The sequence below is a fragment of the Dromiciops gliroides genome, chromosome 2 (genome assembly GCF_019393635.1).
Source record: "Dromiciops gliroides isolate mDroGli1 chromosome 2, mDroGli1.pri, whole genome shotgun sequence".
Classification (NCBI taxonomy): Eukaryota; Metazoa; Chordata; class Mammalia; order Microbiotheria; family Microbiotheriidae; genus Dromiciops; species Dromiciops gliroides.
In genome coordinates, this window is record NC_057862.1 from 536,723,916 (window position 1) to 536,737,218 (window position 13,303).

The 13,303-nt window shown below is 39.9% G+C and overlaps 1 protein-coding gene across 4 annotated transcripts in view; it reads left to right on the forward strand.

Annotated features, from left to right (window-relative positions):
* The window catches only part of CSGALNACT1 (chondroitin sulfate N-acetylgalactosaminyltransferase 1), a 173,877-nt gene that overhangs the window by 59,716 nt on the left and 100,858 nt on the right, over positions 1-13,303 (forward strand). For 3 of the 4 annotated variants that reach the window (XR_006355036.1, XM_043989240.1, XM_043989241.1), the window contains one exon: positions 9,698-10,625. Coding sequence is in view for 3 of the 4 variants with exons in the window: in XM_043989240.1 (XP_043845175.1) it covers positions 10,007-10,625 (619 nt within the window). In the remaining variant the exon portion in view is untranslated. Of the gene's footprint in view, positions 1-9,449; positions 9,528-9,697; positions 10,626-13,303 lie in introns of those variants that run through there. The other variant, XM_043989242.1, reaches the window with a different exon arrangement.

A 13,303-nucleotide genomic window follows, 5' to 3' on the forward strand; every position in this document is an offset into this window, starting at 1 on the left:
CCTTAATGATAACAAGAATGGACCTCAACATACAGCACCTGAATACAGTTATTTATTCTTCACCACAGACCTATGAAGTAGTCACTACAAAGACCATAATATCCATTTTATACATGAGGAAGCTAAGGCTGAGAGGGCTTCATGGACTTGCCCAAGGTAACACAGATAGTTAAGTGTCAGAGACAGGATTTAAACTGAAGCCTTTCTGATGTGATATCCTAAATTCTTCTCACAATTTTGAGCTTCCTCCCTCACATGCTTTGGAACCAAGCATCACTTATGGGTCAGGGGATAGAGGGAAGAGAACGGTTAATAATGTAATGGGATTTTAATAGTGTATGAGGATCTAAAAAATTTAGGTCTGGAGAAACCTAGTAAAGGCAAAATGATTGAAACAAGTTAAGGAGTCGCTATGGCTTTTAGATCCTCTCTGGCTTGGTGGGGAGGGGATGCAGTAAAGGTTAGAACGAGTAGAAAGTACTATGACTTGTATTCCAAAGGATAGAACCTCTGAATCACAAAGTCTCCACCCTTTCCCCCAGGGTTGAGGGGCTTATTTGTTATTTACCCGTCTTAGTTAACTCTTCTCCAATCTGCCCAACCAGGAATTGATGGAAATATTCTGGGCTTCATATGCTTTTTCTCAGTATTTTAAATGTGACATAGTGCCGCTTCGATCATGGAAGGCTGTATTTTTACTGCCATCTCTAACATGTAATATTTCTGGGTAATTATATAGTGTTTCCCATCTGAGAATAGGAAAGCATTTTATAAACATTAACTCATTAATTCAAGTAACACCCTTGCAGGAAGAAGTAGCAGGTTGCAGCTCTGAGACTGCCATGGACCTATGGTATAATTAGGCTACACCAAGGACTCTGAAAAATATATGGCAGAATTGATGCAAGTGCCAAGCATCACAGGGCCCTGTTCTCAGCTACCAGAGCGGTCGCAGCTCACTATGTTGTGTATCTGGTTTAGTTAAGGCTGTTGGGTATTTCACTCATTTGGAGTATGTTTCCCTAACCCTCTGACTGAAGATGTTGGGTAGCCTAGGGTCTGGAACAGATTCTGCTCTCCTCTCTTCTCTTCAATACAGTCTTTTCATTTTATTCAGATCTCATTCTATACTGTCCTATACTCAGTGGCCATAGACCTGGAGAAATCCTTCTCTTTCTCAAATGAGATAATATTTGTAAAGTACTTATTACAGTGCCTAGCGCATAGTAGGTGCTTAATAAATGCTCATTCCCATGCCCACCCCTCCCTTTCTTCCTTCTCTACATCAATGCCGAAGAAATTAAAAACCACCATATGATTACAAAGGTGAAAGTCACCTCAAGGCCAGGTCAGAGATGATGAATTTGATAAAGGTCTGGAGTCATTAAAAAATAACAGTTCAAAAATGAAGGCTTCAGGGGGCTATTTGCTATCTGTATTTACTGTCATGAGTGTCTCTCCTTCTGGTAAGATAGGAAAATATGTGACTATCTCCTTTCTACAGTTCCTAGATACCGCTGTTAAAATCCCTTTTTACTTAAAGGTATGTTTTGTTCTCTTTGCCCATCTTAAACAATTGAATGAAAATTACCCTGAATCTTACACAATTTTTTAAAAGCCTTTTGATAGTTCAACTAGATTTGAAGGGATGATGATTGTAGACTATTAAAAAGTGACATATCTGGATAGAGCACCGGCCCTGGAGACACTTAACACTTACTAGCTGTATGACCCTGGGCAAGTCACTTAACCCCAATTGCCTCACTAAAAAAAAAAAAAAAAGTGACATATCCATAGTATTACAGTTGAACAGCTGTGATTGGAAGAGCAGAGCTGGGGGAAAGCCCCTGGGTCAGAACTAGGGGAGAGGATCATTTGGGGGGAAACTGGGCAAGGTAAACAGCCTGGAGGATTCTGGAATGTGAAAAGGAAGGATCATAGAGTGTCCTGGTCTCTGTCAATCTGAAGACCTTGATAGAAGAAGAAATGTAAATGCCCACTATAGAGGCAGTCACTATCTTCTGCCCAGGGGAAATTTGTTTGAGATAGCTTCCAACCAGTAGTAGGGGGCAGCTAGGTAACACAGTAGATAGAGTAGCAGTCCTAGAGTCAGGAAGACTCATCTTCCTGAGTTTAAATCTGGTCTCAGACACTTACTAGCTGGGTGACCCTGGGCAAGTCACTCACCCCTGTCTGCCTCAGTTTTCTTGTCTGTAAAGTGAGCTGAAGAAGGAAACGGCAAGCCACTTTAGTATCTCTGACAAGAAAACCTCAGATGGGATCACAAAGGGTTGGACATGACTGAAACGACTCAACAACAAATCAGTGGTAGATTAGAAGAGGTTGGTGGTAAGAGAGAGTGAGAGTGTTCAGGGCCAGAGCATCAAGATCTCTAGATGGAGAATGAGGAAGCATATATTTTGAAACTTGAAGGATTAGTATTTTATGGGGCCAGAGAAGTAATCATCTTTCTCTGCGCTTATCATCCACAAGTCAGGACGGGGTAGAGGACTTCCACAGGTTGAAGGCCAATGAGCATAGGGACAAAGGAAGCCTGGACTTGCAACCCAAGAAAATTAGGGACAGCGGTGTCTGTTTTACATGCGCTATTTCCAAACCTTTAGCTAAGGGGTGGAAAAGCATATTCCAGAAGGTTGAAATGCCAGACAGCTTTAACAGATCAACTCTACAACTTCCTAAGCTAGAGCTAGTGCAATGTCTAAGAATAAGACCCGTCAAAAGGAGCTCAGGCAAGATGCAAAAAAGAGCCAGTTTTCTGTCTGGGATGGAGGAACAGAGCTCCCTCAAGACCATTTAAGGCTTTTCTCCTCCATGTCACACCCACTCACCCGCAAAGCGCTAACCTGTGTCCTTTTTTCACTCTCTACTATCTCATGTGGTGATCTCCCTTCCCATGGGTTTATCACCCCTATACAGATGATTCCAAGATACACTCATGTATACGTATTTATACATATATTCCAAATACATATGTATCGACACACACATATCTAAATATATCTGCATATATCTGTGCATGTATATATATATATGTATGTGTATATATATGTGTGTGTATGTCTGCATACATAAAAATGGAGAAGGAGGGAGAGAGAGAGAGGGAGAGGGGGAGGGGGAGGGGGAGAGGGAGAGGGAGAGGGAGAGGGAGAGGGAGAGGGAGAGGGAGAGAGGGAGAGGGGAGAGGGAGAGGGGGAGAGGGAGAGAGGGAGAGATAGATTGATTTATATAGCTATGTCTAGGCCTAGTCTCTCACCTAAGCTGTGGTCACTTATCACCATCTGCTTCTTGTTTATCTCTAACTGGATGTCCTGTAGGTATTTCAAACTCAATGTGTCTAAACAAAATTTATTGTCTTACTCCTAATCTCTCCCCTCTTCTAAATTTCTCCATTACTTTTGAGGTCATCACCATCATTCCAGTAACCCAAGCCCACAATCTTGCTGTAATCCTCGACTCCTCAGTCTCAATCATCCCACCTATCCAATTCAATGCCAAATCTTGTCATTTCTATCTTCACAATGTCTCTCTTATATGTCCTCTCTTCTACCTTCACATAGCCACAGTCCTAATTCAGGCCCTCATCACTTCTCACCTAGACTATTGCAATAGCCTTCTGGTTGGTCTCCCTGCCTCTAATCTCTCTCCATTCTCATCCATCTGCACAGCCACCAAGGTAATTTCTCTAAAGCATAGTTCCAACCACGTCACACCCTCTTCCTCATTCTACCCTGCTTAATGAGCTACAGTCTCTCACTATTACCTCCAGGATTAAATATAAACCCCTGTTTGCCATTTAAAGATCTTCATTATCTGGCTTCTTCCTTCCTTTCTAGTTCTATGCTTTACTCCTTTCCAATTACGTTCTATGCTTTACTCCTTTCTAGCTGTTAGACTATTTTCTTCTCTTCTAATGTGATACCCCATCTCCCACCTCCATGCTTTTCCACTGTCTGTCTAAAATGCCTGCAATGCTCTCTTATCTCTGCCTCTTGTCTTCTGTGGCCTTTTCCAAGCCTCGGATCAAGCTCCTTCTTCTGCAAAAGGCTACCCCTCCATCTACTCTGTATATATCTTGTCTGTAATTTACCTATTCCCTATTCATCTAGTCATTTACTTGATGTCTCCCACATTTGAATATGAACTACTTGAGAGTAAGAAGATGTTTTTCATTATCTTTGTATCCTTCGTGCACAATAGCATGATGCCCTATATATAACAAATGCTAAATAAATGCTGAATGATTCACTAACTAAACTTCTTTATTTTATCCATGTTCCCCATAGTACTCATAGGGGTAAAACTTTAATGAAACCTAAAGAAAGATCATGTACCATCATCAGGAAGGAAGGAAGGCAAGGAAGAAGAGAAAATGGCTCTGTTCTCTCTTTGTACCCGAGTTGAGTGACAAGGGAATCCAAGAAGTAACATAGAGGTGCTCTTATCAAAAGATCGAGGGTACCAGCAAGCCAACCCTTAGTGCTTGCTAGCAGGTACAAGTGTAGCCTCCCCTGCCACAAGGTCATTAGTTCCCTTGAATCCCATGGTATTACAGAAGGAACTCTAATTTTATGGATCTGAAGTTTCAACAATTTGGGAATAAATTGTATTTAAGGTTCCTCTTATTTAGTTTTGTTTTCTTTTGTGTTTTTCTATTGTCTTTAGCTATAACTTATTTAAATCAAAGTGGAAACATAACCTAATAACATGCCTTCACTGGTAATTTAATACGTTGATATAATGAGTTCATCTGAGAGACTTCATTAAAAACAGTGAGGTGCCTGGGTACCAAATCTGAGCTGTTTTTAATCACAGAATTATAGTAATTAGATGAAGCCCAAGATTTCCCTGCAGCAGAAAAAGCTCCCAGGGTTAAATATGCACTTTCAGCTTAGTCTCCTAATAACTGTGTATTGTTCTAAATTATAGTTGATGGAGTCCTTAAGCCAAGGAAAAGTTTGGAGAGAATTTTAAGTGTCACATTTTTAAAAAATGGAAACAAACTATTTGAAATACTGAACTGTCTGTATAGGAGGCACATCCCTTAAATAATAGTAAGTGGATCAGCCATGGGGGATCAGAGCATGTGTTGAAGGTGCTGAAAAATGCACTGGAGGCTGTCAAATAATGAAGTTTTCTAAGGAGCCGGGAAGAACTTATTTCGAGATTCTTGGTTACATGAGTGACAGTGGTGATCACAAATATCATTATGAACAAGTCATGCCAGACTAGCCTCATTTCCTTTTTCTGTCAAGATTATTATCAATATTATATAAATAGATGTAACCTAGATTTCACTCAAGTGTTTGCCCAAGTTCTTCAAGCAATACTTGTGGACATGATGGAAAGATATGAGGTACATAATAATATAGTTAGGTAAATTTGAAACAAGCTGAATGAATGGAGCCAATGAGTAGTCCTTCCTTAATGGCTGATGTCAAGTCAGAGGCAGGTTTGTGGTACAGGGCCCCGGGGATTATTCCTTAGTGCTGGGCTGGTCACCATCTTCACAAAAGACGTAAAGACATAGGTGGCATGCTTATTAAAGTCATGGATGACATGAAGCCATGTCTAAAATAATATTCAGTATTATTTTATATATTGAATGATAGTCATAATCCAAAATTATCTTGACTGTCTAGAATTTATTAAGATAAAGTTTAATGGGGACAGTAGATGAGTCTTACATTTGGGTTTTACATCCATGATGGAAGGGGTTTGGTTAAAGATTTCCAATTCTTTAAGTAAAATTTAAATGACTACTTACCAGGAATATAATAAAGGGGATATCCTTGTTCAGGAATGGATTAAACTTGATGAACTATTTTTTTTTTTCTTGGAGGTTCTGCATCATCCTGGGGCTTGATTCAATAAGTACAATGCCATCCATAAACATGACCATCCAGAGGACTTCTCCTTCACAGAGAATCCTTCCTGGACTTGGACTCTATTGTATCTTTTTCATTATAGCAGCAAACGCCTTTGTTAAGTGTACTTATTTCCACTTTATGCTTCACCTGATGTGATAGTTCCACTATTCTTTATACAGAAAAGTTCGTCAAGATGACTTTTGCAGGGCAGCTAGATGGCGCAGTGGATAGAGCACCGGCCCTGGAATCAGGAGTACCTGAGTTCAAATCCGGCCTCAGACACTTAACACTTACTAGCTGTGTGACCTTGGGCAAGTAACTTAACCCCAATTGCCTCACTTAAAAAAAAAAAAAAGAAAAAAAGAAAAAGATGACTTTTGCAAATCTTTTCCATTTTCCTTCTGTTTGTTATCTTCCTCCAGTTTTCATCTCTGAATACCCTTAGGATGATTTTGCTATTATTTTTGGACTATCAACAAACTGTAGTTTGGTTGTTGGTATTCTAAATGAGAATGTTTTCCAAAGACCAATGGTGGATATATTGGTAGAGGAGCTGATACTTATCAATTGTGACATTCTTAGCATAAATAAAACCATAACAATTGAGGGAGTTAGAGGAGAATGGAAAGAAGGCTCACAGGTACTCCTTGGAGATACAAAGAAATGAGTTGGTGGAATGGATTTATCATCTTCTACTACAGAATTTAGAAGAAACAGCATTTTGTGGGGACATTTGGCATATATTGCAGTTCCGGTGAGAAGAATTTATTTGCCACCATTAAAATAATAACATCTTATTTACCAACTTTGATTCCTAAAGACAAGGTGGTAAAGACAGTCTAAGAACTTCCTAAGACTCTCCAAATTAAATCAATATATACTCTGATACTTGGAGAGTTTAGTGCAAAGGTGGGAAAAGGTAAAGATAGGGAATTCCAGATCAGAAAAAGAAATTAATGAGAAGGTCAAAGAGTTGTAGATTACACAGAAGCCTCATGTTTCTCTGGCATGAATATATATATATATATATTTGGTGAGGCAATGAGGGTTAAGTAACTTGCCCAGGGTCACACAGATAGTAAGTGTCAAGTGTCTGAGGCCACATTTGAACTCAGGTCCGCCTGAATCCAGGGCCAGTGCTTTATCCACTGTGCCATCTAGCTGCCCTCTGGCATGATTATTTTCTTTAAAAAAATTGGTAGGTGCTGGATATGGAGAACAACAATTAATAACCTAAAGAATTAAATAGATTTTATTTTAGAAGATAAGAAAATATTTGTTATTGTTGTGAGGATTATCCCTGAGTCAGTCTGTGTACAGTCAGATTATCAGCTCATCAGAACTAAAATCAGAATTTGTAAAATATATAAAATGAAAGAATAGAGAAAAAGATATTATTGAACTTTTAATTATTTAAACAAGTTGTTGAAAATAAAAAATAGAAAATGGACAACAGAACTGACATTGACTATAATAAGAATTTTATCCAGATGTATAACCATTGTAAATTAATTTTCACAAGGATAGCAAAAGAGCCCCAATGTTTGACTTATTTTCTGAATGGAAAGATATGAAACTTTTCCCTAATGTCTTTGAATGAAGGATTGTAGATCATTATGAATCATAACCTTTGATAAAGCAGAGAAGAGAAGAAAGTTAAAACTAGTTTGAAGAAAGTTTGTCAACATATCCAATTTTATATAGTACATATTTATAAACTATTAACATATATGACACACTCATTAACCATTGCCCCAAAATGCTCTCTGTGAAATCTTCCATGTCAGATGGTATGAAGAGGGGCTGTAGAATGGAATGATGCTAACATTATTTAAACTTTTAAAATATTAAAATTTTAAAAAACAATGAACGTTTTTATTTATATTTTTGAGTTTCAAATTTTATCCCTCCTTCCCCTCCCTTCTCCCTGAGACAGTAAGCAATCAGATATAGGTTATATGTGTAATTATGTAAAACATTACCATATTAGTCATTTTGTTCAAGAAAACTTGAATAAAAGAAAAAAGAATGAAAGAAAGTGAAAAATAGCACACTTCAATTTGTGTTCAATCAATATCAGTTCTTTCTCTGGAGGTTGATAATATGTTTCATCAATAATCCTTTGGGATTGTCTTAGATCATTGTATTGCTAAGAATAGCTAAGTCATTCACAGTTCTTCATCAAACAATATTGCTGTCTCTGTGCACAATGTTTTCCTGGTTCTGCTCACTTCACTATACATCAGTTCATACAACTCCTTCTGGGCCTTTCTGAAACCATCCTGCTTGTCATTTCTTATAGCACAATATATTCTATCACTATCACAGCTTGTTGAGCCATTCCCCAATTGATGTGCATTCCTTTGATTTCCAATTCTTAGCCACCATAAAAAGAGCTGCTAGAAATAGAAAATATTAAATTGAAAGGAATGTTTAACATATATATCAGGTACAAAAGTTTTTCCATATTAAAATGTGCTTAGCCTCCCATTTTTATTCCAAAATTTCTCTGATTTGCCCCCTTATTTCAGAGGATTTCATGCTGCCAAACTGGTTCCATGGTCAATTTATCTGGGAAGAACTGTAACATTTTGTTATACAGTAAATTTGTGTGTGTGTGTGTGTGTGAGAGAGAGAGACAGAGAGACAGAGAGAGACAGAGAGAGGTAGGGGTAAAGTGTCTCCATTCTTCCTCTGCCACCATGCAAAAAAAGAAATAACATCCCTTCTTTGGGGTATTTTCTTTTCATAATAAACATTTTTCTTCTTTGGCAAGGTAAGGAGAAATAAAGAGTGAGGAAGAAGAAGAGGGGACCCACACACGGGGAGAATATAAAAGAATGAGAGATGGGTGTTAGCAATAGTGGGGAGCAAAAAAGAATGAGGAGTAAAAAGATGACAGGATGAAGAGATTCGTTTTTAGAATGAGTTGGATTTAAAATAAATTTGGAGTCGAGGTGCAGAGCATATATTTAAGAAAATATCTGTTTCAGTGAGAGGCACTGTGATATGCCAGTGTATCTGTAATGAGCAGCTGGAACATGGATCTCCTGCAAGGAAGCCTGGAGCCGAGCTCTGCCTGGGTTTTTCTTAGCCTGTGACAGGATGATTGGGTTGGTTTTTTTCTTTCTCATTTTCCTCCTCTCAGAATTTTCTCACCCCCTCCTGCCAATCAACACCACTTGATTACCATGCTCCGCAAGAAATTTTCTTTTCTACTGTCAGAAAGCAGAGTTAGGCTGGCCAGATCAGTTCCTCTCACCCCCTCAAGAGAAAGAAATTTAAATATATCAATGTCCATACTTCATACTCCACCTCATTCCAATACTTGGACTTGAATGCACCGTTATGCCGTATTCTGTCTCCACCCTCCATTCCTTACTTCATCAGGATTTGGGGAATGATTCAGTGCTCACTTTTAGCTGCTCACTCGCATGAGAAAAAACACTATATGGATTGGGTTATGGGATAGTAGATTTCCTGATATTTGAAGGTGTTTAAGCAAAGACTGGACAACCATGTGTTAGGGACATTGTGGAAAGAATTCCTATCTAGGCGTGGGTTGGACTTAAATGATCTTGAGGTCTTTTCTGGTTATGAAATTCCATGATCATATGTGTCTGCATTGATTGGGGGCATGTAAGTGGGAAACTAAGGAATCTGATTGGGATTTTGGCCTACTGACTTCCCTGTAGCTGCTCGGGATTTGGCAGAGTCCTGGAAGGAGGCTCTTTGGAAGGTTGCAGTATTACAAAAAGGTAGAGTTCCGCTAAGTAACTTTGGTCTTTCTCATTTGTCTCTCTTTCCAGGTCTTCCTTTATTGCCTGCACTACACTGTGAAGGCTATGATGAGAGTTAATGTGAGGACCAGGAGGTGTTGCTCAGCTAATTGCCTCAGCCTCACAGCCCAGCCGGAGCAAAAGTGGAAAGGATCTGTCTTGCTGAGCCTGAAAGAAAGACATTGAATGACTTATGAGAGATGGATGAAAGTTGCCCATGCCTCTTCAGACATGTGTTCTCTGTGATTTAGCTCAGGGGAATCCTCCTGTGGGGGCCCTGGCGTTCTGGGATGCCCCGGCGGGGGCGTTGCTTGTGTTGAACGCATGGCAGGTCCTTGAATGACGATGTTGCGCCGGGGACTGCTGGCCTGGATTTCTCGGGTGGTCCTTTTGCTTCTGTTTCTGTGTTGTGCTGTCTCCGTCCTTTACATGTTAGCCTGCACCCCAAAAGGAGATGAGGAACAGCTGGCATTGCCCAGGGCAAATGGGCCCACAGGGAAAGCAGGCTACCAGGCAATTCTTCAGGAGCAGGAGGAACAGCACCGCAGCTACATCAGCAGCCTGAAGAAACAAATAGCCCAGCTGAAGGATGAGCTCCAGGAAAGGAGTGAGCAGCTCAAGAATGCACAGTACCGCTCTGGTGACTCGGGGGCTCAGTCCGAGAAAACCCAGGCCAACCTTCTGGAGTTCCTACATTCTCAGGTGGACAAGGCAGAGGTGCACGCTGGCGTCAAATTGGCCACAGAGTATGCGGCCGTTCCTTTTGACAGCTTCACCTTGCAAAAGGTGTATCAGCTGGAGATGGGCCTCACCCGCCACCCAGAGGAGAAGCCGGTGAGGAAGGATAAGCGTGATGAGTTGGTGGAGGCTATTGAGTTGGCCCTTGAGACTCTGAACCACCCTGAGGAGGAGAGCAACCCAAATCACCGCCCTTATGCAGCCTCTGATTTTATAGAAGGTCAGTCTGTGTGGATGGGGAATGCGGGGGAGAGGGTGCAGGAGGGGAGGTGGTTTTCCATCCATGCAGGTGGGAACTGTGGAAGGCTGTCCGGAACAGCTTGTGGGCTTATCTTACAGAAAGTTTTATGTGATATTCACCAAAGGTACCGTCTGCTTTTTATTTTTCATCAGCATCTGTTTATACTTAACTTTCTCCTGGAAACCACAGTCATCTGGTTGACAGTTTAATTGTTTCTTGGCAGGAAGAGGCAAAACTTGCTTTAGTTGTTGTTACTTTTTAAACAACTAAATGAAAATTTTGGAAGTCAAGCATATGCCAGGATGGACAGACAATTATGATTTTGTCCCCTTTCACATATAATTCTCATAGGGACTCGGTCTGATAAACTATCTGCTTGTGCCTAGTTATCACATCATAGTTTGATGGGGGCCTGGACAATAGAATTCCATTTTTAGGTTATGCCGGGGGCTCCATTGGGCAGGTCCTTGTTGCAGTAGAAATTTATGATGGAAACAACCCAGTTGGTCCTTCTGTAAAAACAAAAGATTGTTTTGTTTCTGAGAGGGGTGAATAAAAAGGGAAAGCAGCCTCCCATGCTCACCTAGAATTCTCTATCAATCGACACTTATTAAGCACCTACTGTGTCCCAAGCACTATGCCAAGACTGAGGATACAAAAAGAAGCAAAAGAGTCTTTTCCCTCAAGGAGCTTACAATCTAATGGAGGAGAAAATATGCAAACAAACATATATCATACAATCTATTTCTTATTAGTGTTCAAATTATTTCTACTTCAAAATCACCCAAACATTAGAAGAAAATCTGAGTTTTTCTAGTTTGTCTGCTTGACTCCTGGCAAGACTCCATTCAGATGACCCCATAGAGATAGCTGTGAATGACTCAATCACCCAGCCCCCTTTGGTGATGTATTTTGGTATCAATAATCTGAAGGCCAAGAAGTTGTTTCTGATTTCTTAACTCATATTGTTCATCACAACATCCCCTCTAGAAATAGAACAGCTGCTTTTCGTCAAAATTTAAATTGCATGCCTTCTTATGTGCGAGAATTTTGTATTGTTCATTCATTCATCAAATATAACAAGTACCTGCTGTGTGCACAATTAATTACTCAATGGGGTTCATCCAAATGTTGAGTCATAAATGGGAGTGACTTCAGTGTTGTCACTGAAGTGAGACATCCATGAGCAAATGATACATGGGTAATTTCATTATTATTTCCTCATAAAAAAGGTTACACTTCAGAGTCTTTTGATGAAGGTTAAACTGTTTAGATGATTTACAATCTGTTTCAGTTCTCTGTAAAGGAAGCAGGTTGTTTGATGGCTACATTAGCCAATGGTATTTAGCAAAGTTCTATGCCAGAGGCTCTTAACCTGTGGTTTGTGAACTTGTTTTGCTTTCTAAATATTTTGACAAATGGGTTTAAATATAATTGATTTCCTTTGTAATCTTATACATTTTAATTTATGCATCTAAAATATTATTCTGAGAAAAGGATCCATATGCTTCACCAGACTGCCAAAGGAAAGAAAGGAGAGAAGGAAACAAGTATTTATTAACATCTACTATATGCCAAGCATGCTGTTAAGTGCTTTACAAATATATCATTTGATCCACCTAACAACCTTAGGAGGTAGGTGCTATTGTTATTCCCATTTGACAATTGAGGAAACTGAGTCAGGCAGAGGCAAGGTGACTTGCCCAGGGTCATACGGCTAGTAAGTGTCTGGGGTTAGTTCTGTATTCAGGTCTTTCTGACTCCAAGCCCAGCACTCTATTGACTATACCACCTAGCTGTCTCAAAGAAGTTCATGTCATAAAAAGTTAAGAACCTCTGCTCTATGGGGACAATTTTCAAGTTGGAACAGTCTGACTCATATTCTCAGAAAATTCTGAATGAAAGCTGTGAACCTCAGGGCTTGCTGGTATAGTACTGTCTAGATGGGGATTTACCACAGAGTTTGCCAGACACTTCTTGGAAGAATTGAAACCTTAGAACAAATGTGGGAGTCATTGTTATATAGTTGAGAGAATACTAGGTGAGGTGTAGGGGTGCCTTGGTTTGATTTTAGGGGCACAAAGATCATCCTCTTGGTCCTCTAATAAAGATATGTTCTTTAATTTACTTTCAAGCCTGAAAGTCCTTTAGCAGGAGCCAAAGATTTTCACTTATTAAGATAGCCCTGAAATTCATATAGGGCAGCTAGATGGTACAGTGAATAGAGTGCTGAACCTGAAGTAAGGAAGACATCTCCCTGAGTTCAAATCCAGCCGCAGATACTTCCTAGCCATGTGACCCTAGGTAAGTCACATAACCCTGTTTACCTCGGTTTCCTCATCTGTAAAATGAGCTGGAGAAGGAAATGGCAAACCACTTCAGTATCTTTGCCAAGAAAACCCCAAATGGGGTCACAAAGAGTTGGACATGAGTGAAAAATGACTGAACTACAAAATTCAGATAGAGGTAACACACTGACTTAGACCTATTCACTCAGGTGTGATTTACTGACATCAGAGACTTTCCTGAGGGTAGGTTTTGGTAGAGGAAGAAGGGAGAAGATAACAGTAGGTCTCTGAATGCCTAAGACAGATCAGGAAGCAGGGGAGGGGCACCAACCCAAGAGAGGAGAGAGAATTTTGGAGAACAGAAGACAA